The 24,893-nt window shown below is 38.8% G+C and overlaps 1 protein-coding gene across 7 annotated transcripts in view; it reads right to left on the reverse strand.

Moving 5' to 3' along the window:
* HPS5 (HPS5 biogenesis of lysosomal organelles complex 2 subunit 2) overlaps positions 1 to 24,893 on the reverse strand; it is a 45,484-nt gene that overhangs the window by 1,683 nt on the left and 18,908 nt on the right. For all 7 annotated transcript variants that reach the window (XM_068556491.1, XM_068556496.1, XM_068556494.1 and 4 more), the window contains 13 exons: positions 24,585 to 24,763; positions 23,984 to 24,142; positions 22,901 to 23,087; positions 22,096 to 22,219; positions 20,912 to 21,061; positions 19,619 to 19,696; positions 18,733 to 19,313; positions 14,481 to 14,601; positions 14,128 to 14,283; positions 13,241 to 13,360; positions 11,942 to 12,055; positions 10,436 to 10,542; positions 576 to 846 (listed from right to left, as the gene is read on the reverse strand). In XM_068556491.1, the coding sequence (XP_068412592.1) occupies positions 576 to 846; positions 10,436 to 10,542; positions 11,942 to 12,055; positions 13,241 to 13,360; positions 14,128 to 14,283; positions 14,481 to 14,601; positions 18,733 to 19,313; positions 19,619 to 19,696; positions 20,912 to 21,061; positions 22,096 to 22,219; positions 22,901 to 23,087; positions 23,984 to 24,142; positions 24,585 to 24,763 (2,347 nt within the window). The remainder of the gene's footprint in view (positions 1 to 575; positions 847 to 10,435; positions 10,543 to 11,941; positions 12,056 to 13,240; positions 13,361 to 14,127; positions 14,284 to 14,480; positions 14,602 to 18,732; positions 19,314 to 19,618; positions 19,697 to 20,911; positions 21,062 to 22,095; positions 22,220 to 22,900; positions 23,088 to 23,983; positions 24,143 to 24,584; positions 24,764 to 24,893) is intronic.

Raw genomic sequence — 24,893 nt, forward strand, 5'->3', positions numbered from 1 at the left:
ACACTGTATGATCCCACTTATATGAGGTACTTAGAGTAGTCAAAATCAGAGACAGAAAGTAGAATGGTGGTTACCAGGGGTTAGGTGGAGGGGGAAATGGGGAGTTGTTGTTTAATGGGTATAGAGTTTCAGTTTCGTAAGTTGAAAAAGTTCTGGAAACTGACTGCACACTGATATGAATATACTTAACACTACTGAACCAAGTAGTTAAAAATGGTTGGCAGGAAATTTTATGTTATCTGTATTTTACCACAGTTTAAAAAAAACAAAACAAAAAAAACACCCTGACTGAGACAATTAGGTATGTGGTACCAATAATATTCTTAAAGAATTGAGTACACATCAGATTTGGGTATTCATATTAACCTAAACAGTGTTTTGGTCATGACTGTGAACAAAACATTACTTTAGCCTCTTCCCTTAATCACCTTCAACAACAGAGGAGTCTCTGTCCCCTCATCTATGAATGAGGGGTTGGGACTATGTGATCTCTACAGTCCCGTCCACCTCTGAAAATCTGTGCAATTCTACATTCCCCAAGTGCCTGTGGATAGGGCAGGACAGACATACATTACCTCTGCCTTTTCTCGGCAATCCTCAGGATATCACAGGTTCTGGTAAACCTCTCTGACAGCTCAAGGGTCAAACCACATTCTTGTAGCAGTGACCAGGCCCGGTCTGGGCCCATGGACTTAGCTAACAGGAGTGCCACATTCTCCACATTGATAGGGGAAGGCCCATCGCTGAAGTTCCCATTTGGTGACTTCTGGGGGGCTGGCTTTGTGCTCTTGTTCTGTACCAGATGTAGGAGAAGCTTCCATTCCTCCACAGTCTCTGGGATCCAACCTACTCAAACACAGAGAAACAATGTGGGCTCTGACTGCTCTTAGCACTCTGCCTGCATACAGGAGAAACCATTCGTGAAAATATTTCATACCAAAACATAAAAATATTAAAGAATATAATCTCATCACCCCCAACACAGAGTTGTTTTCTGAATATTTGTTGAACAAATAGCTCACGACAAGGAGAAGCCATAAAATTAGCTTCAACATTCCTTCTTTTGCTCATGCAGTAAGTAATTACCCAGGGCACACTCCATACTAGGCACTGAATGTGAATGAGGAACAAACAGACATGATGAGCCCTGCACTCCTGTGGAGCTCATGGTCCAGTAAAGGAGACAGAACTTAGACAAACACATAAATAAACCTATGCTTATAAACTGTGCTAAGTGTTTGCTATGAAGGAAAATATCAAAGAGCCATTAGAGAGATTGGCAGGTTTGGGGTTTTTTTTTATTTTGAGGATCAGAGGAGGGCTCTATGAGAAGTGACAGTTAAGCAGAGAGCTGAAAGATGAGCCAAGTTTAGCGAGCATGTGCTTGTGGCCCATATGTGCACAAACGTGCAGGGAAGGTGTCAGGAATGGAGGGTGAAGGAGCCTGCATTTCTGACAAAGGAAACATGGAAAATGACTCGACACAGGAAGGAACTAGGTGAGTTCAAGGAACTCAAAAAAGGCCTACAATGCACAAAGGTGGCAGTGAGGAGTGAGAATGAGATGATAGGGCCAGGCCATATGGGAACAGCTTAAGAATCTGGATTTTATTTTGAGTCCAATGTAAGGGGTTTCAAGGAGGAGAGCCACATAATCCAATTTTTGTTTAAAAGAACCATTCTGAGAGTCAGCAACGTGGTGGAGTGAAAAGCTACCTCTGTCTCGCCCCTTAATCTACAACCAGTAAAACATCCACAACACAACAAAGGTTCTTGTGTCCGACACACCAAGAAACCAGAGAATTCTCCACATATCTATACAACTAAAGGTGATGGACTGGAACACATAGAAGAGGCAGAACCAAGGGAACAGTGGAGGTGGTGTCTGCAGTCCCAGCCCTCCAGCCCCAGAGAAGCTGACGGTAGCAGGGGAAGCACTGCACATGACCCCAGCCCCCAGCCCCCCACTCGAAGTAGCAAGCCCATGAATCTTACAACACTGGATATGGCAGGGCCACCTGAGCGATCCTAGCTATTGCCCCCACCCCTTCCTCCCCAACAGCAGTGGAACTTGCCACTCAAGGGCTCCTGGACAGGAGGGAAGAACCCACCATCCTGGTGCGCCAGGTGGCAATGCTAGCAACACTGGCAGAAGTAAGGCGACCCTGCAGGTACAGGAAGTGATAATGAAGGCATCGAGCCACACCACAGATGGAGATGGTAGAGGGCACAAAGTGCAGACTCTCAAATATAACCAGAGGCAGCTGAGGTAAGAGAAACCCAAAACTTGTGCTATAGCGCCACCTACTGGAAAACAAAAGAAAGGCCTCTAATTTCTAACCTGTTGGATCATTAGAATCAAGCAGAAAGGTGCTTGCTACTTTAAATGTGTGGCAGAGGAACAACTTCACCAAACACTGTGAAGTACCATAGTAACACTGTACCACAAAAGGAAAATGACAATTCTCCAGAAACCAAACTTAAAGCCACAGAATACTGTGATCTAACTGATAGAGAATTCAAAATAGCTGTCATGAAGAAAGTCAAGGAACTAAAAGAAAACTCAGATAGGCAGTTCAATGAACTCAGGAACAAAATTAATGAACAGAGGAATACTTTACAAAAGAGATTAAAACTCTAAAAAAGAAAAACAAATTCTAGAACTAAAGAATTCAATAAATGAGTTGAAGAATACATTAGAAAGCACTGAAAATAGAGCAGATCACATGGGAGAGAGAATTAGTGAGCTTGAAGATAGAACTCTAGAAATGACACAAGTAGAAGAAAAAAGAAATAAGATATTTTAAAAAATAAAAAAATTCTATGAGAACTATCCAACTCCTTAGGAAAGACAACATTAGGGTAATGGGTATCCCAGAAGGAGAAGAAAGGGAGAGGGGAGCAGAGAGTTTATTTAAAGAAGTAATAGCTGAGAGCTTCCCAAACCAGAGAAGGAACTGGATATACAAGTCCATGAAGCTAAGAGAACACCTAATTACCTCAATACAAAAAGACCTTCTTCAAGGGACTTCCCTGCTGGTGCAGTGGTTAAGAATCCGTCTGCCGGGCTTCCCTGGTGGCGCAGTGTTTAAGAATCTGCCTGCCAATGCAGGGGACACGGGTTCGAGCCCTGGTCTGGGAAGATCCCACATGCCGCGGAGCAACTGGGCCCGTGAGCCGCAATTACTGAGCGTGCGCGTCTGGAGCCTGTGCTCCGCAACGGGAGAGGCCGCGACAGTGAGAGGCCCGCGCACTGCAATGAAGAGTGGCCCCCGCTCGCCACAGCTGGAGAAAGCCCTCGCACAGAAACGAAGACCCAACACAGCCAAAAATAAATAAATAAATAAATAAATTTATAAAAAAAAAAAAAAAAAGAATCCGTCTGCCAATGCAAGGGACACGGGTTCGTGCCCTGGTCCAAGAAGATCCCACATGCCGCGGAGCAACAAAGCCTGTGTGCCACAACTACTGGTCCTGCGCTCTAGAGCCTGCGAGCCACAACTACTGAGCCCACGTGCCACAACTACTGAAGCCCACCCACCTAGAGCCCGTGCTCCGCAACAACAGAAGCCACCACAATGAGAAGCCAGAGCACTGCAACGAAGAGTAGCCCCCGCTCACCACAACTAGAAAAAGCCTGCACGCAGCAACGAAGACCCAACGCAGCCAAACATAAATAAATAAATAAATAAATGTATTAAAAAAAGACCTTCTTCAAGACACATTATATTAAAACTGTTAAAAGTCAATGACAAAGAATTAAGGCAGCCAGGGAAAAAAGGAAGGGTAACCTACAAAGGAACCTCCATTAGGCTATTAACAGATTTCTCAGCAGAAACTCTACAGTCCAGAAGAAAGTGGAATGACATTCTCAAAATACTGAAAGATAAAAACCATCACCCAAGAATACTCTATCCAGCAAAGTTATTCAGATATGAATGATAAATAAGGACTTTCCCAAACAACAGCTGAGGGAGTTCATCAACACTAGACCTGCATTACAAGAAATGTTGAAAGGGGCTCTTTACCAGAAACAAACAAACAAAAAAAAGCAAAGTCCACAAATCTTTGAGTAAAGTGATAAGCAGACAGAATCATAAAACTGCAACTCTTTATCAGAATAGGTTTTTTAAACACTTTAACTACAGCATAAAGGTTAAAGGGCAAAGACGAGTAGGAAAAGTAATTATAGCTACTTCAATTTGGTAACAAACTCACAATATAAAAAAGGATAATTTGAGGCAAGAAAAATACAAAAGAGGGAGAGGAAAAGGGTGGAACTTATATAGGTACATAAAGATAAGATGCTATAAGCAGAAAAAGGACTACTTTATGTATGACATTTTTTTTTTTTAAAGGCTCAGTAGTTGTGGCGCACAGTAGTTGTGACGCACAGGCTTAGCTGCTCCACGGCATGTGGGATCTTCCTGGACCAGGGCTCGAACCCATGTCCCCTGCATTGGCAGGCGGATTCTTAACCACTGCACCATCAGGGAAGCCCTACGACATGTTTTATACAAACCCCATGGTAACCACAAAAAATAAATCCAGAGCAAAGACACAAAACATTAAAAAAGAGGAAAGTGAGGAAAACATCATAAAAAACCACCAAAGCAAAATGGCAGACAGAAATACAAGGAAAAAAAGAAATAATGAAGATATAGAGCAACCAGAAAACAAAAGATAAAACAGCAGTAGTACCAAATCCTCATCTGTCAATAATCATTCTAAATGTAAATGGATTGAATTCACCAATCAAAAGACACAGAAAGGCTGGGTGGATTAAAAAACAAGAGCCAACTGTATGCTGCCTCCAGGAGACTCATCTCAGAGTTTAAGACAATTATAGGCTCAAAGTAAAGAGATGGAAGATGACACTCCAGGCAAATGGCAGCCAAAAGAAAGTGGGTGTAGCCATACTTATATCAGACAAAATAGACTTCAAGCCAAAAAAGATAACAAGAGACAAAAGTGGATAGTATATAATGATAAAGAGGATAATTCATCACGAAGACATAACGTTATTAATATATATGCACCTAACACAGGAGCACCAAAATATATAAAACAATTATTAACAGACTTAAAAGGAGAAATTGACAGCAACACAATAATAGTAGGGGAATTTAGCAGCCCACTGGCATCATGGATAGATCATCCGGACAGAAAGTCAACAAGGAAGCAGCAGCCTTAAATGAAACATCAGACTAGATGGATTTGATAGATTTGTACAGAACATTCCATTCAATTGCACCAGAATACACATTCTTCTCAAGTGGACATGGAACTTTCTCAAGGGTAAACCATATGTTGGGACACAAAACAAATCTCAGTGAATTTAAGAAGACTGAAGTCGTACCAAGCATCTTTTCCAATTTCTATGAAACTAGAAATCAACTATAAGAAAGCTGGAAAAATTACAAATATGTGGAGACTGAACAACTACCGAGTCAATGAAAATCAAAGAAGATATCAAAAGTTACCCAAAGACAAATGAAAATATGACATACCAGAATCTATGGGATGCAGCAAAAGTGATACTAAAAGGGAAGTTTAAGCAATACATGCCTACCTCAAGAAACAAGAAAAATCTAAAATAAACAATCTAACCCTGTACTTAAAGGAACTAGGAAAAGAACAAATGAAGCCCCAAATCAGTAGAAGGCAGGAAATAATTAAGATCAGAGCAGAAATAAATGAAATAAAGACTAAAAAGACAATAGAAATGATCAATAAAACTAAGAGCTGGTTCTTGAAAACATAAACAAAATTGACAAATCTTTAGCTAGACTCACTAATCTTAGAGAAGGCTCTGATAAATAAAATCAGAAATGCAAGAAGACAGATAACAATGGACACCACAGGAATAGAAAGGCTTATAAGAGAATATTATGAACAGCTACACACCAACAAATTGGACAACCTAGAAGAAATGGACAAATTCTTAGACTCATAAAACCTTCCAAGACTGAATCATGAAGAAATGAAAAATCTAAATAGCCCAATCACTAGTACAGAGATTGAAATAATAATCAAAGCTCCTAAAAAACATGAGTCTAGGACCAGATGCCTTCATAGGTGAATTCTACCAAACATTCAAAAGATTTAATACCTATCCTTTTCAAACTCTTGAAGAGAAGGGAATGCTTTCTAATTCATTTTACAAAGCCAACAACACCCTGATACCAAAACCAGACAAAGACTCAAAAAAAGAAAAAATTACAGGTCAGTATCTCTGATGAACATAGATGCAAAAATCCTCAACAAAATATTAGCAAACCGAATACAATACATAAAAAGAATCATACACCATGATCAAGTGGGATTTATTCCAGGGATGCAAGGATGGTTGTATCCACAAATAAATTCACGTGATACACCACATTAACAAAATGAAGGATAAAAACCAAATAATCATCTCAATAGATGCAAAAAAAAAAAAAAAAGCATTTGACAAGATTCAACACCCATTTATGATAAAAAAAACTTTCAATAAAGTGAGTATACAAGGAACATACCTCAACATAATAAGGCCATATATGACAAACTCACAACTACTATCATTCTCAATGGTGAAAACCTGAAAGCTAGCCCTCTAAAATCAGGAACAAGACAAGGATGCCCACTCTTACCACCCTTATTCAACATAGTACCAGAAGTCCCAGCTAGAGCAATCAGGCAAGAAAAAGAAAAGGCATCCTAACTGGAAAGGAAGAAGTGAAACTGTCACTATTTGTGGATGACATGATTTATATATAGAAAACCCTAAAGACTCCACAAAAGAACTATTAGAAATAAACAAAGTTTCAGAGTACAAATCAACATTCAAAGATCTGTTGCGTTTCTATACACTAACAATGAGCTAGCAGAAAAAGAAATTAAGAAAACAATTCCATTTACAATCACAACAAAAAGAATAAAATACCTAGGAACAGATTTAACCGAGGAGGTGAAAGACCCGTACACGGAAAACTATAAGACACTGTTGAAAGAAACTGAAGAAGACACAAATAAATGGAAAGATATTTCCTGCTCATGGACTGGAAGAATTAACATTGTTAAAATATCCATATTGCCAAAGCAATCTATAGATTCAATGCAATCTTTATCAAAATCCCAAAAACATTTTTCACAGAAATAAAACAAAAAATTCTAAAATTTACATGGAAGCACAAAAGACCCCAAATAGCCAAAACAATCCTGAGCAAAGAGAACAAAGCTGGAGGAATCACTCGCCCTGATTTAAAACTATATTATAAACCCATAGTAATCAAAACAGCATGGTAGTGGCAGAAAAACAGATACATAGACCAATGGCACAGAACTGAAAGCCCAGAAATAAACCCATACATATACGGACAATTAATATACAACAAAGGAATAAGGAACATCCAATAGAGAAAGGATAGTCTCTTCAATAAATGGTGTTGGGGACACTGGACAGCCTCATGCAAAAAAATGAAAGTAGACCACTACCTCACACCATACACAAAAATCAACTCAAAATGGATTAAAGACTTAAATGTAAGACCCAAAACCGTAAACTCCTAGAAGAAAACATAGGCACGACACACTCTGACATCAGTCCTAGGAATATCTTTCTAGCTAGGTCTCCTCAGGCAAGGGAAACAAAAGCAAAGATAAACAATTAGGACTACATCAAACTAAAAAGCTTCTACACAGCAAAAGAAACCATCCACAAAATGAAAAGATGACCTATTGAATGGGAGAAGATATTTGCAAATAATATATCCAATAAGAGGTTAATAACAAAAAATACATAAACAACTGGATGAAAAAATGGGCAGAGGAGCTGAATAGACATTTTCCCAAAGATGACATACAGATGGCCAAGAAGCACATGAAAAGATATTCCACATTACTAATTATTAGGGAAAGGCAAATCAAAACAACATGGGAGGACTTCCCTGGTGGCTCAGTGGTTAAGAATCCACCTGCCAATGCAGGGGACACGGGTTCAATCCCTGGTCCAGGAAGATCCCACATGCCGCAGAGCAACTAAGCCCGTGAGCCACAGCTACTGAGCCTGCACTCTAGGGCCTGTGAGCCACAACTACTGAAGCCCTTGCACCTAGAGCCCGTGCTCTGCAACAAGAGAAGCCACCAAAATGAGAAGCCCGTGCACCGCAACAAAGAGTAGCCCCTGCTCGCCACAATTAGAGAAAGCACGCATGCAGCAACGAAGACCCAACACAGCCAAAAATAAATAAATAAAAAATAATAAATTTATATAAAGAAAACCCACATGAGATATCACCTCACACCTGTCAGAATGGCTATCATCAAAAAGTCTACAAGTAACAAATGTTGGCAAGGATGTGGAGAAAAGGGAACCCTGTGCACTGTTGGTGGGAATGTAAGTTGGTGCAGCCACAGTGGAAAACAGCATGGAGGTTCCTCAAAAAACTGAAAATAGAACTACCATATGATCCAGCAATCCCACTTCTGAGTATTTATCCAAAGAATATGAAAACACTAACTGGAAAAGACATATGCACCCCTATGTTCACTGCAACATTATTTATAATAGCCAAGATATGGAAGTAACCTAAGTGCCCATCGAGATGAATGGATAAAGAAGATGTGATACACACACACACACACACACACACACACACACACACGTAATGGAATACTTCTCAGCCATAAAAAAAAGAAGAAATCTTGCCATTTGTGACAGCATGGATGGACCTTGGGCATATTATGCCAAGTGAAGTAAGTCAGACAGAGAAAGACAAACACCATATGATCTCACTCATTTGTGGAATACAAAAACAAACAAAAACAAAATAAATGAACAAACCAAACAAAAACAAACATGTAGATGCAAAGAACAAAGTAGTGGTTACCAGAGGGGATGGAGCGGGGGCAGGGTGAAATGGGTAAAAGGGAACAAACACGGTGACAGATGGAAACTAAATTTTTAGTGGTGAGTACACTGCAGGGTATACAAAAGTGGAAGTATAATGTTGTACACATAAAACTTATATAATGTTATAAACCAATGTTATCTCAATAAAAATTTTTTTAATTAAAAAAAATAGAACCATTCTGGCTGCTGCAAGGAAAATCGGTTAAAGATGGGCAAGAATGGAAACCAGAAGGCCAATTATAAAGTTATTGCAGTAACCAGGCAAGTAGCTGGGATCAGAATGACTGTGGTGGGGCCAAAGAAAGTAGATAGATATGAGATATATATTTGGCAGCAAAATCAACATTCTTTGAAGTGAAATATAAGTTAGGAGAGGAAAATGTCAAGAAAAGACTCCCATTTAATATACCAAGGGTAAGAATAGCTATTATTATTATATTAACAAAATATTAAGAGTACTTTTATCTGGGTGGGAAGAATTTCAGGTGATATTTTCTTCATTCTTCCTAGATTTTCCATCTTTTTCTATAACAAACATCATGTTGTAACTTTAAAAGCATAAACCATTTATATCTTAACTTTCCTGGTTATTTTTCCAAAGTGAACACATCTATAGTTCTACAAAACCATGTGACCCTCTTGTTTCATTTTTGAAACAAAGATGATTCAGTTATTGCTGCTGTAACTGTGACACCTGAGGCTATCTCTTTGCCAGTCATCTGGTTTCTTTGCTTGGTTGTAACTTTTCTTCTTCTACAGCAACAGGGCTGAAAAAGGCTGTAGGTCACACTGCTAGATGAAGGATCCTGATGTCATGTTGCTGGCATCTCTGCACTGAGATGAATAAAGCAACACTACAAAACAGACCAAGACCACCTCTCTGAGTGCAGGATGAACTCTCAGACTTCAGAAATCAGTGTCAAAGTCCTGGCCTCCTGACTGCCATTTTATCTGTATTGAATTGATGAAAATTAAAAAAAAACAAACAAAAACCCTAAATACCTGTAAAGGCTTAGGAAAATCTGACTGCTACTCTACTCTAAGTTCATCTTAATGATCTCTAACTTTGGGCTGTGTAAAATGGCAACATGATGCAGATCAAAAAACCTGAGCACAAGCTTTAGAGATGGTCAGACCTGGTCTGAACACCAGCTCCAGCATTAACTAGTTGTATGACTGTGGGGAAACTAATTATCCTTTTTCTGGGCCTCAATCACAACTTTTGTAAAATCGAAATAATAGTAACTATCCCACAGGTTTAATATCTCATTTAAACAGCATATGGAAAAGCATCAGGTATCAATATAATGCCTCACACGGTAGGCACTCATGAAACAGAAAAGTTGCCTGTAGTTTATTTCTAGTTATGATTTCATGGTATACCAAATAGTACAGATCAAAAAAAAAAAAAACTCCAAAAATGTGACAGCTAGCTAGAATAACATAAATGATCATTGAAATATTTATCAAATTTCTTTACTGAATAGTCTGTAGTGACGTCTAAAATACTCTAACCAAGAATAACCCATTGGGATTTACATACCATTGTCCCCTTCCATCAGGCTCATATCATTCAGATACACAATATTCGTGAAGGCCTCTCTTCGTCTCCCCAGCTCCAAACAGAGAATAAGATATCCAGGCCAGAAACTTTAAAGAGACCAAAGTTGGAGAGAGGAATAAAAGGCAGTGAATTTATCTGGAGCGGTGCAGTCCAATACTGTAGATATTAGCCACGTGTGGCTATTTACATTTAAATTAAATAAAATTTAAAAGTCAGTTCTTCAGTTGACCAATACATATTTCAAGTACTTAATGGCCACATGTGACTAGTGGCTACCATACTGGACAGCACGATAGAATATTTCCACTGCCTCAGAAAATTCTATTAGACAGCCCTGATCTAGAGCATTTAAGAAAAAAAATAAAGCCAGTGATAAATACTGACATTTGAGGCCAAGCCCCAATTATGAGACATTTAAGCTTATACACTTCATAAACTTTAAGGTTCAATAACAAACTAACATATTTCTTCCCCAAGTATGCAAACTTTGGAAGTTCTCCTTGACTCTTCCCCTTCCTTCATTTGCTATACCCAGGTCCCACTGCATTTTCCTTTGAAATGTGCCATTAGATGTGCTCCTTCTGCTGACCTAGAATCAATTTGGTCATACCTGAATTACTGCACCAGCTTCCTAGCTGGCCTTCCTTTCTCGTCTCCAATCTTTCTCATGTATGAAACCAGAAATGATCTCCAGAAACCTCCATTTTATCATGTCATTTTTGTACCAAAAAGGCTAAAAGGATCTCTGCTGATAACTAAATTCTTCTCACCACCTTACAAGGTCCTATATGATCTCATGACCCACCACCTGGCCAGTCTCATCCCTCATTATCAGTGAACAAATATGTACCAAGTGCCTACCACTTTATGAATTATGCATCATGAGGGAAAAGAAAGACACATGTCCCTATCTCCAAAAGACTGTAATCCAGGTAAAGCCATAAGATAACATCTTCAGGCCATGAATAACTGACGAATATGTGGTACAGATAAAAAGCAATGTCAGTTTTTCATGGCCTTGCTCTTGCTGTTTCTCTCACCTGACTTCCCCTCCTCCTGGCTCCTGTTTGAATACAAATCCTACCCAGCCTTAGGGTTTACCTCAAAGTCTCACCTCCTGAGTCCCTCACCAGCCATTCTACCGAGCCCATTCTGATCTCTCCCTTCTCCGAAACTATATCAATTATAACTTGTATCACACAGCCTGGTGCTTAATTAAATAAACCTGAGAACTGGGGCTAACAACTAAGCAAAAGGGGGAGAGAGGAATGAGCAAGGACCAGTCTCTTCCACACACAAAATAAAATACGCTCAAAATTTAAGACAAAAAAAGATGTTTATTATCACTTAAAACAAAAAGCCACCTTTATGTAGCAAAAAAAAATCCCAAATGACAAAGCATATCCATTCAGGCCCCTAACTACAAAGTTACTAACTAAAATGATTCTAATCTTAACTTCAGCTTCTAGGAAAATTCTCACTTACCCATGAGACCTACAGATGTCAGTCACTTTCTCTTTTGTTGTAAAATCTGCAGGAAGTTTAATTAGATGAAGGATTAGCTGACTGTAACCCCAGGAAAACAAGTGGGAATGAGGCCTGAAAAATGAAAAAAATATCAGTAAATTAGACAGGAAATAAACTCTACAAAAATGCTTATTCGTCAGCTGATAGGTAAGAACAGAGTTTAATTATATTTTTTTCCATTATTATATTTTTCAAACATTTCTACTTGGCCTTTGAAAAATTAAAACAGCTATTTTTCCAATGACAAATACCTGGTTTTTTTTTAATTATATATTTTAGTAATCAAAAGCAAAAGAAAGAAGCTCATAATTCCATCACTCACAGATAGCCATTTTATATCCTTCCAGACCTTTTTCCCTAGGCATATAAGATAGGCATTTTGGGAGCTTTTAAGAAGTTTCTCCTGGAGGAAAACACAAGGAATATTTCTGATAGATTACAAGTAACAGTGTGTATTTTTTATGAATTCTGTTTTTTTAAAAATCCTAATCAGGGACTTCCCCAGTGGCACAAAGGTTAAGAATCTGCCTGCCAATGCAGGGGACACGGGTTCGATCCCTGGTCCGGGAAGATCCCACATGCCGCGGAGCAACTAAGCCTGTGCTCCACAACTACTGAGCCTGCAAATCTAGAGCCCGTGAGCCACAACTACTGAGCCCGTGTGCCACAACTACTGAAGCCCACGCGCCTAGAGTCCATGCTCCTCAACAAGAGAAGCCACCGCTCACCACAACTGGAGAAAGCTCGTGCGCAGCAATGAAGACCCAATGCAGCCAAAAAATAAATAAATTAAAAATTTAAAAAATGTACTAGAAAAGCTTTAAAAAAAAAAAAGTCAAAAGTTAAAAAAAAATCCTAAATCAGGTTACATGTAAAAATCCCTTGGCAAATTTCTAGGAAGAAAACACACACACACACAATTTTCTAACAATTTTCTTCTAACACAGTTTTAATCATCAAGGTCTCTTAATGTTGGTCCATGAAAGAGTTTCAATAGCCCAGTTTAATTCTCTGCCATCATGTGCAAAATTTTGCATGAATGTGCATTTTTCTGAGAGGAATCATCAGATTCTTAGAGGGTCTGTGATCCAAAAAATGTTCAGAACCACTAAGCAGTACACTCAATCTGATTACTACCATGACTTGGGTCAGTCGCTTCCACAGCTGTTCCTGAAGTAAGCCCAGAATGCTACATGTGAATAAACTGGTTCCATTCCAAAGGAGCAGCAGAGCTTAGAAACAGGACTCCTTCTATACCTGGGGTCTCCTTCATCGTCCATAGTGCTGGTGCTTGGGGGAGCATCATGGGACACTGCCAACAGCAGCCAATCCAATCTTAAAGACTCTGGTTGTAGGAGGGACTCAAGGAAGAATGGCCTAAGAGAAAGTTGGGGAAAAAATCACCAATATTCATGCTGAGAAAGGAAAGATAAAATGTGCAGATGTGAAGAAAATGTTATTAAGGGATCAAGACAGTGGATGAAATAACTTGAAAACTCTTCTGCTACAAAATGTATAGAAATGCTGGTGAAAATCTAATAGCCTTTTAACTGAACAGTTGAGCTTCAAGATAATAAGGAAAATACCAAAGGGCCAAAAAAAAAGGAGAAATAAATACCAGTATAGCAAATGTGAACCAATCAGAAGAAACAGATGGGGGAAGTTGCCATTCTCAATAAACAAAGGACATGTGTGTTTACTGCCATGTGGAGATAGGAAGTGAGGCCTCAGCCCAAAGAAGTTAAGAGCTGGAACTGAGATCCACCCACAAAAAGCTGGGATATATCACCAACAAAAAGGTGGCAGAAAATCCACTCACTGGCAGAGACAACAAGGAAGCTTATCTGTCTTAGCCTAGGCCTTGAAGCGGAGTTTAATTTTACACTGTTGATCTGAGAATCTCTGAGAGGGAGAGAGGGAGGAAAGAGAAGTGTGGGTTATGTGCACATTTGTGGCGTGTGCTGTGAATTGTGCAAGAATGGAACATAACTGCCAAAATCCTCCTCTTCCATAGCAGGTGCCTCAATCCTGTGGCAGTTAATAGTAAAAATGTTCCAACTGCTCATACTAGAGAAACAGTGCCCTATCAAAAGAGAGTCCAAAAAAAAAAAAAAATGGAGGGTCCGCAAATATTCTCTCCTCACCGTTGATCTTCAGGCCTTGATTTTACCAGACTGTCTAAATAAGCCAAAAACTGAGCAGGATGATGATGACAAAGTTGCATGACATCTGAAGGCAAAATGGATGGATAAAACCTGATTAAGGATCGAAGGGCAGATTCTCCAAATTTCTCATACAATCTGCATTTAAAAACAAAACATGTTAGTCTTCAACTTCAGTAAGATAACTTGGTTACATTTTCTACGTATTTATTAGAAATGAAAATAAATATACTAACAAGAAGCTGCTCAACATGTAACAGAGTAAAACTTTACAGACTGAGACGAAGAAAATGTCTGTGCTTTAGTTCACATGAACAACATACAGGACCACTCACCGGGTAGCATAAGCAATCAGCAAAGGACTGTCAAAAGGGACCAAGTCATCCAATAACTTTAATCTTGTTGGAAGGTCTCCTTCTTCCATCTTTATAAATGTAGGATTGGAACTTGCCATTTCTAAAAGACAAAGCACACCCCTTTCCCTTCATCTCATAGTGGTAAATATTTTTTTCATGAACACATTAATCAACAATCATTAGTCATGCACCTACTGTGTGCAAGTCCCAACATTTGTAAAGCATCATAGGAGAGACAACAATAGAACAAGAGACAACCTCTGCTTTTAAGGACTTTAAATTCAAATTGGGTAATCAAGACAGTATGGCACTGGCACAAAAACAGAAATACAGATCAATGGAACAGGATAGAAAGCCCAGAGATAAACCCACGCACATAAGGTCACCTTACCTTTGATAAAGGAGGCAAGAATACACAGTGGAGAAAAGACAGCCTCTTCAATAAGTGGTGCTGGGAAAACTGGACAGCTACATGTAAAAGTATGAAATTAGAACACTCCCTAACACCATACACAAAAATAAACTCAAAATGGATTAAAGACCTAAATGTAAGGCCAGACGCTATCAAACTCTTAGAGGAAAACACAGGCAGAACACTCTATGACATAAATCACAGCAAGATCCTTTTTGACCCACCTCCTAGAGAAATGGAAATAAAAACAAAAATAAACAAATGGGACCTAATGAAACTTAAAAGCTTTTGCACAGCAAAGGAAACCATAAACAAGACCAAAAGACAACCCTCAGAATGGGAGAAAATATTTGCAAATGAAGCAACTGACAAAGGATTAATCTCCAAAATTTACAAGCAGCTCATGCAGCTCAATATCAAAAAAAACAAACAACCCAATCCAAAAATGGGCAGAAGACTGAAATAGACATTTCTCCAAAGAAGATACACAGATTGCCAACAAACACATGAAAGAATGCTCAACATCATTAATCATTAGAGAAACGCAAATCAAAACTACAATGAGATATCATCTCACACTTGTCAGAATGGCCATCATCAAAAAATCTAGAAACAATAAATGCTGGAGAGGGTGTGGAGAAAAGGGAACCCTCTTGCACTGTTGGTGGGAATGTACATTGATACAGCCACTATGGAGAACAGTACGGAGGTTCCTTAAAAAACTAAAAATAGAACTACCATACGACCCAGCAATCCCACTACTGGGCATATACCCTGAGAAAACCATAGGTCAAAAAGAGTCATGTACCAAAATGTTCATTGCAGCTCTATTTACAATAGCCAGGACATGGAAGCAACCTAAATGTCCATCAACAGATGAATGGATAAAGAAGATGTGGCACATATATACAATGGAATATTACTCAGCCATAAAAAGAAACGAAATGGAGTTATTTGTAGTGAGGTGGACGGACCTAGAGTCTGTCATACAGAGTGAAGTAAGTCAGAAAAAGAGAAACAAATACCGTACGCTAACATATATATATGGAATCTAAGGGAAAAAAAAAAAAAAGGTCATGAAGAACCTAGGGGCAAGATGGGAATAAAGACACAGACCTACTAGAGAAGGGACTTGAGGATATGGGGAGGGGGAAGGGTAAGCTGTGACAAAGTGAGAGAGTGGCATGGACATATATACACTACCAAACGTAAAATAGATAGCTAGTGGGAAGCAGCCGCATAGCACAGGGAGATCAGCTCGATGCTTTGTGACCACCTAGACGGGTGGGATAGGGAGGGTGGGAGGGAGGGAGACGCAAGAGGGAAGAGATATGGGAACATATGTATATGTATAACTGATTCACTTTGTTATAAAGCAGAAACTAACACACCATTGTAAAGCAATTATACTCCAATAAAGATGTTAAAAAAAAAAATCAAATTGGGAGGCAAAGCATATTGGAAGTTTTAAACAAGATAAAGGAACAGATAACCAATACGTGACTATTACCATTGAAAATGTCCCCTTTAGATATGTAATATACGTATTACATATATAAGCTATTATATATAAGCTATTATATATGCAAGCTAATATATATATATAAGCTATATTTCTACCATCAATGCCAAATTCTTCAGTTTTTTTCTAGAACTGGTATCCCTAATCCATCTTTTGGGAAAAAATTAGTTAATTAAATTTAATTAAATTAACTTAAAAATATTTGACCTATTTTTTAAAAACATCAGTTATAACAAATCTTCCTCCAAAGGAAGATCTGACTTTGGGGAATAGCCAAGTCATTTAAAGCCAAGTGTGTAAATAAAGTGAGTGAAGATCTAGTTAAAACTACTTGTAGTTAAAAAATATATATGCTTACATATATATGAATCGAAAGTAAAATGAGTTTTTTCAAGAAGTTTTCAACTAGGTCTGAAGATAAATCCCAAAGAACAGTTCCAAAGCTGTTTTCATGATTACAACATCATTAGAAGAGTGGAACCTGTTCAACAGACCATTTCTAAAGAGCCAAACCTTCAGTTTCCGATATATTTGTTTAAAAAAATATATCAATTTTTCCCAGTTTCATTATTTCCAATTTGATTGGGTCAGACAGTAAGTATTTAAAGGGATTCAGAGGAGAAGGCCATCATTTAGAGCATATGAAGTGAGGGAAAGCTTTATGATTGGGTGGGCGCTAAGCCAAACTTATCCCCTTAAATTTAATTTGGAAGCAGCTGCATCATCTCAAACACCCACCACACTTGCTCCAGCCAGCTCCGGCAATAAGTTAACCACTCAGGTTGATGAAGTGGTTATTTTTTTTGCTTTTTTCCTGTAACCAAGGTTGGGTATAATCACATAATAGAGACAGATATAGCAAACTTCCAGTAAGTAATATCAAACATTTGAACTTATTTGAAAAGAAATAACTTTTCTTACTTCAACATAAAAGACAGTCTACCTCAATTCAGAAAAAGAAGCTGAAATCATTTCTTATGGTTTTAACTGCTAAATGTGAACTGAAGCAGAACTGTAACCATAGATCCTTTTTTCTAGAAACCTCAATGATCTTTAAGTCAGATAATATAAAAATGTATCTCTATTTGTGACTACTCACTTTTGGTAATGAATGAAAAGTTTGCTTAAAGTCTACATCAATTATTGGAAACATGACATCTGTTATTCAGAGTTTTGAGTTAAGAAAATCCACCTGTTCAAAAACATGGGACTATGCAGTAGAAAGGGCAGGCATGGCCTCTAGGGTATGAAAGCTGGTTTCTACATGAGGATGACCAACAGTGTGACCTTCAGTCAAGTGTGAAGTAGAGGCTGCTGACTGCCCACCAAAATCTCTGAGGCAGACATGCAAGCTCTTGACCCATGTCCATCCTCTTCCTTCTAGACACCTGGAGAGGTCATTTCCCAGACTCCTTTGCAGTTAGGTGGGGCCATGAGATAGAATTCTCACCAACAGAAGAGATGTAAGCCACTACCAGGCCACACCTCCCTGTAAGAGCCTGTTTGCCTCTTCCACATGCTTCCCCCTGGACATAGCAACCCAATCTTAATCATCAGCCCTAAGGGAGGATAGAGATCAAAAAAATGGAAGGAACTTGGAACCCTGAGTTACCACATGCAAGAGAGCTGCCCACTGACCTGGAACAGCTGTCCTGGGCTGATATATGAGCAAGAAATAAACTACCATATCTGAGTTATTATATTGTATCTGAGTTATTATGAGATATTACAGCAGTTTAGCCTACTCAACTATTATAATCTCTCTGTGCCTCAGTTTCCTTACCTATTAAACAGAACACCACCATCTACTCCAAAGTGTTGTAAGGATGAAATGAAAGAATGCTGGCAAAGTGTTTAGCATATTATCTGGCACTTGGTGAGCACTCAATAAATGGTATATATTATCTCTATATTAGTAAGTTACATGAGGGATTTTCTGGTTTTCATGTATCTGCATTTATAGAATTTTAATTAAACCCAACTTCTCCAACATTGCTGTATCATTTTCTGAATATGACTGTGAGAGAAATAAAACTTCTTATAATAGTTGCAAGAACTATTACAAATTAAATTGAGTTGTAAATCAACTATACTTCAATTAAAAAAAAAAAAGTGAGCAATCTCAACAGAAAAAAAAAAAAACAACAAAAAACTAAATTGAGTGGAAAACTGAATGGATGGTTGACCAGAACAGAGGTGATTTTCTACTTAAATCTTCTTCTTTAAACTCAGAAATGCCAAGATGCTACTGTCCTTTATATAAACTTCTATCTTTGGTAAGGCAATCTGATTATTACCTTTCAGTCCTTCAATAAAAGTATCCCAAACACAAGGACTGTTAGTATAACTCAGCTTGATGCTCTCCTTTGCTCTTTTCAAGTCCAGAAGAAAAAAGTACTTCTTTAGGAACTGACAAGCCAGAATTTCAGGAGAGCACTGTTGCAAAGTGAGGTCTACATGTCTACTTGCACTTTTGATCTCAGAATTCAGTACATTCAGTTCCAAACACAATGTTGTCATTTCAGCCAGGTCCTTCTGAAGACTGTCTGCTATACTGCATGGAGAACATACTTGAAAAATGTCATCATCCAGGGACTCCCTCAGACTATTTACAGATTCACATGCTGCTTGATCAACAGTTTCTTCATTGCCTGAAGAGTCTCTTCTTTCTTTTTCATCTTCTTCGTCTAATATTACCTTTTTGGACTCATCAAGCAATAGCATACCCTGGTTTGATTCCATGGATGAGTTGCCAGTATCTGAAATGCCTGAAAAGTCCTTCGTGGCAAATGTTTTTTCTAACTGTGAAAGCCACTCCTGTAAAACCATTCTCAGAGACTGTGGTTCAAACAATACCAGTGGGTCCTGTAGCTTGGTCCTATATAGACAGACAAGTATGAAATGTATGTTTTATGTGGTTTTTCAAAAACAAACTGTTTCATGCTAAATAAGCCTAACAGATACAACATTACTTATCCAGAGTAAATGTTACTTTTCAACTCTTTAAATAACAATTATCTCAGTAGCAAGACAACAACACAGAGAACATTACCTCTCTATTAATTCATGAATTTCAAGTCCAAATGAAACTGCCTCTGCCCCACACTGTCTCAGGACCACTACTAATGATCTCAAAAAGTCATTCCCACTCACTATAAAACTTTCTCACCCATAAATACTCACATTGCTTCTGCTGTTGCCATTTTGAGCTCTTGAAACTTGTCCTCTTCTGGAGGTTGACTAGTTACTTCTTCTTTTCCCCTAGAAAAGTGTGAGAAGAGTTAAAGGGGATTAGAACCTCCTTGGGCAAATATTTCTAAGTGCTCACTAAGTGGTAGGTATTGTACTTAATGATACATGAAACAAACAGATGAGTATAAAAAATGGTCCATGGCTTCAAGATGAGTAAGTTCAAGCCAGAGTAAGCCCTAGTCAGAAAGAAAGACAAGAGAACAACTGTAATATAAAAGAGAATAGAATGAATGCTAAAGAGCAGCACAAGCACTGTGATCTGAAAGCACAGAAACAGGAATCATTATTCTGACCAGGCAATCATGAGAAGCTTTCCTGAGGGGGTGTATTTGCGTTAGGAAAAATGGGCAGAAAATACTGCAGGTGGGAGAAACAGCAGGAAGAAAGTAGTGAGGTGTACACACCCACTTCTCTGACGGGACTGGAATTTAGAGTGCTTAGAAAGATGTGGTTGGAAATGAAGCTGGAAAGGTGGGCTAACGTCAGACGGAGGGCTGCCTTAAATGTCACAGCACTATCTACACTTTTTTCCTGATATACATAGGGATTCATAATTAAGTTACTCTAAGGGTAACACACCTTTTTTCTCATCGGAATGTCCAGTCAGTATACACTGGCCCTGTGGGTCTATCTCAATTCCTGGGTGAGTGCTGAGCTTGCCTGCCTCCAATGCCCAGATCCCCTGAATTATGAGAAAAGGCAGAGACCAGATGGACAAGATACTTCACACTGTGCCAGACCAAGGGCTCTGCTACAACTCCACTACATAAGGACTATGCCACCAGCATATCATAGGAAGGCACGTGACGACATTAATGCCAATGCTCTCATCTTACAGGCCAGAGGGCATGAGTCACCAACGTCACATGCTAGTCAGAAGCAGAATCAGAACAAGGCCTATATCCTTGGTTATCCTACTCTTACTCTAATACTCCTTCTCTAACATCGCAGAAGTTTGAAGAGATTTGGAGGTGAGGGAAGTTGTTCAGGAGAAAGATGGAAGAAGAGGTGCTAAATTAAAATTCTGTCTCAACAGACTTGCTATGGGTTGATGTAATTTTCCAACACCTACTCTGTGGTATTCACAGTTTTTATAAGCTATGCAAATAATCTACAATGAACAGAGTCATGCATGTGTCTTCTTCAAGAGGACATGGTTTATGGCTCTCCAAACCGACAATTGTGTTCTCTAGAATTTACACAGATTTCTCTGCAACAGCTTACTCAGTGTCTTCCTCCTTTGGGCAAGTGACTGGACCCACATCCTCTTCACATGACTGCTCATCACCCCTGGGTTCTGGTCTCACTTTCAGATCAGGGCTCGTATGAAGGGTGCCAATCTTCTCAGTAGTTTTACGCACAAAGCTAGAAACGCTGGAAATCAAATACCAATAAACTAATGTGAAAAAAATCTCATTACTGCCAAGAATGAAAATTTCAGTATCTGAGTTCTCTATGTTCCTGTCAGTCCCTGAAGGAAACTTGGACTTAGCAAGTCTTTCTTTACTTCCTATAAAGAAAGACTCTTTATAGCAACTTCCCTAATCAATTCCATATTTCACATAAGGCCCATGTAAAATTTATAATAAGGATTCACTTCATTTACTAAACTACTCTGATTCAATCCTAAAGAAAAGGTCTTTAATTGCAGCTGTGCCTGCAATGTTTCTGTCTACTTAGGCAAAGAAAGCCATGTGAAAACCTGCCCCATCCTAGCCAAAGAATTTCTTCAGGAAACTCAGCTGCTGATTTGTCACAATATATCCTTTGAAAAAGCAAAATTTGTACCCAGTAAAACTCCCATTAGCAGTGAAGGAGCTGCAGAACGTCTTCTCTCTCAAACTCAAATGTCATTTTTTTTTTTTTCCGAAATCATCAGTTTACTCATAATACAGGGACTCAATGACACATTGTATAATTATTAAGTTATAATTATGAAGACTTTATCCTATTATGGTAAAACGTTTAAGTGGAAAAACTTGGACATAAATTCATGTAAGTCAGTTCTGGGCCCATGGAGTAGCTAGAAAGACTTCTGAAGAGTCTTCAATTCTGAGCCCAAACTGAGAAATGATTAAGTTAAGGAATGACTAATGATGTATGGAAATTGTTCCTATCACTCAGGGATGAGGAAAAAACATTTTTAAACTTTTGCTCAGCCTGAGGGGGAAAAAAAACACATTTGTAACAACTCAAATATCCAGGTACTCAAACAAAGAGGGAAGATAAATTCCCCAAGATTGAAATGAGAAGTAAACGGCTTCGTATAACAGGCTATATGAGGAATAATCTAGAGACTTTCTTTTTCCTCATTTAAAATGTCTTTCCATTCTCAGCGCAAAAGTGCCTAACATGACAACTGAAGTAAAACCAGAAGTGGGATTAAATGACAAGACTAATGAGTTTACCTTTCCTTGACAGCCTGAAGAGACACAAGAGGAGATGGAGAACGAAATGACAGTGGAATGCCGAAGGGGAGAAAAGTTTCATTCTTATCTGTCTCAAACATCACTGAAGCGTGTGAAACATTGTCTGATGAATGGAATTGGGGAGAAAAAACAAAATCTAATCACATGAAGAGTTTTTTAATCTTTAAAGAAATTCTGAAATGAATAAAGCAAAGGAAATGAAGGATTCAATACCAAAATCACAACTGACCCAAACACAAATGAGTGGAACACACGTTTACAAGATGCACGGGATGGCCCACATATAAAACACTTGGACAGGTACCTTCATTTTTCCTACTAACCCTGAATCCGCATAAGTTGGAAAGGAAGCTTAGAGTCTCTATTAATCTCTTCTCAACAGTTCGGTCACAGGAATACTTGAACGTCGAAAAGTGAAGGCAATGACCCCCAAAACTGTAGTAATTTTTCACTCCGAATGGAAAATAATTTGGTTAGGATAAAATCGTTCCACTCTTTTGGTTAATGACCTCCTTTCTTAACCTTTCCAGCACTTTGACGCATGATAATAATTAGGTACTTTACCAATGTTAGCTTAAACAGGAAGGGAAAAATAACCCAACTAAACATAAATCCTTTCTTCTAATGGTGAACAGATCAATAGGTCTGGATGGAAAGTCTAACAACTTAATAAAATTATTAACACCTTGTAGAAAACTCTATGCATGAGATAATCTTGGCAAACAGAAGTCACAGAAAATAACTGCTTCACATCAGCAACCAATAAAAGACACATTCCTCACACCTTCATTTCCATGTGAGCCACAACACTGATCTGCTTGGTCCTCTTCTTGATGTGAGGTGAATTCTTTAAGTCTCTCATCTTCTGAGAGGGTTTGGCTGTGAAGGGAACAAGAGTCTTCATCTGACTGACTGCCTCTTCTACTATTAATGATACGATAAATACCAGAGTCCAAGATGCTGAAACTTTCCTAAAAAGAAAAAGAATTAGAGAAAAGTTAAACTTTTATAACACGATATAGCTTTTTAAGAGAAAAATCAACATTAAAACAAACAAGTCAGGGGCTTCCCTGGTGGCGCAGTGGTTGGGAGTCTGCCTGCCGGTGCAGGGGACATGGGTTCGGGCCCTGGTCTGGGAGGATCCCACATGCTGCGGAGTGACTGGGCCCGTGAGCCACAATTGCTGAGCCTGCGGGTCTGGAGCCTGTGCTCCGCAACGAGAGAGGCTGCGATGGTGAGAGGCCCGTGCACCGCGATGAGGAGTGGCCCCCACTTGCCGCGACTGGAGGAAGCCCTCGCGCAGAAACGAAGACCCAACACAGCCATAAATAAATAAATTAATTAAAAAAAAAAAAAAAAAGAAACAAGTCATTAACGACAATTATGGCTTATTAGAACAAAATGGTGAGCAAGGTCTAGGCTCCTGGCAGCCAGGTCCCTCTCACCTGCTCATGGCATCATGCTACCATATTTCTCTAGCGGGTCTCCATGAAGTCTGGCTGTGAGAATGTGAGAATGAGGATTAAATGAGACAATCCTGAGCTGCACTGAGACTCAAGCTGGCATGAAGCATCTGAAATCACATATTAAGGGTAACTTAACTTGTTCTGGAGGCTATATGAGGTATATTTTCAAACAGAATATAATAAACAATGACAAAACAAAATGCGGCTCTAAGACACACCTAAGTGAAGGCTTCATAAGGTTGTCCAACAGCTGAAAGAAAGCCCCCTCTTCACCACCCCCCCAAACAATATACAACATGGAAAGGAAGGTAAGTTTTGGGATCCTAGAGGTAAATGAGTACAACCTAATGTAGAACAATCTTACTGTACAGCAAAACCCTTTTAAAAGTGAGAATACCTACATGTGATGAAATGGAGCTTCTCCTACTGCTACAAGCTGAATCCAAAGGTTCAAATTTTAAGATCAATTCTTCCAGTTGGGAAATCAGATCACCGTAGGTTGTTAAGTCCAGCTGAGATTTCAAATGTTCCAATTTATCTATAGTCAAAGTTTTTCTTCCCTAATAAAAGGATAAGCAGAACCAATAGGAGAGCTTGCTGTTTGTAACTAAATCTATATTCAAATGGCCAATACATTGAAAGAGGTCTAACATAGAACATAAAGCCTCAAAGGTGCTTTACAAGGGCTTTAAAAGCTAGTAAAAGACTTAGTAAGAATTCTCTTAGGAATTAAGAATTTAGAGTTACTGTACATATAATAATTTCACTTAAAACAAGGCCTGAAATTCAAATAAATTTGTGGGTAAATTTGATTTTTTTAAATGTAAAGTATACAGTTTTTCTCACCCCCCATCCCCACTCCAGATTTATCGGTCATGCTTCCTTTGGGGATTTACTGCTGCTTAATCTGCAGGCTAATAAAGACAAGCAACTGTGTAGCACAATTCTGCAAGCTAGAATGGTTTTAACAACCCAGATGAACATGTAAGCTTTCTGACTCACTCTGCTGGCGATGACAGAATTCTGGAAAAGACAGCAAGTTTGAGCAGCCAGGTTCCACAGGCCTCTCCTTAGCAGGCGTTCCACACAACGTTCCACAGATAACAGGGAAAGATGGGAGACCTTCCCATTTAGGTGCAAACAGAACAGCTCATTCTTCCAGACAGCCACATCCTGAATATCTACAAAAACCACAGGGGTGAACACACAGGACATTAACCAAGTACTCCTTTTCCATTTTTGCGATGGCTGAAATTATTCTAATAAATTCATTTTCTATATAGAGTTTGGCTTGATTGAATTTCACCTCTA

The sequence above is a fragment of the Eschrichtius robustus genome, chromosome 11, assembly GCF_028021215.1.
Source record: "Eschrichtius robustus isolate mEscRob2 chromosome 11, mEscRob2.pri, whole genome shotgun sequence".
Taxonomy (NCBI): domain Eukaryota; kingdom Metazoa; phylum Chordata; class Mammalia; order Artiodactyla; family Eschrichtiidae; genus Eschrichtius; species Eschrichtius robustus.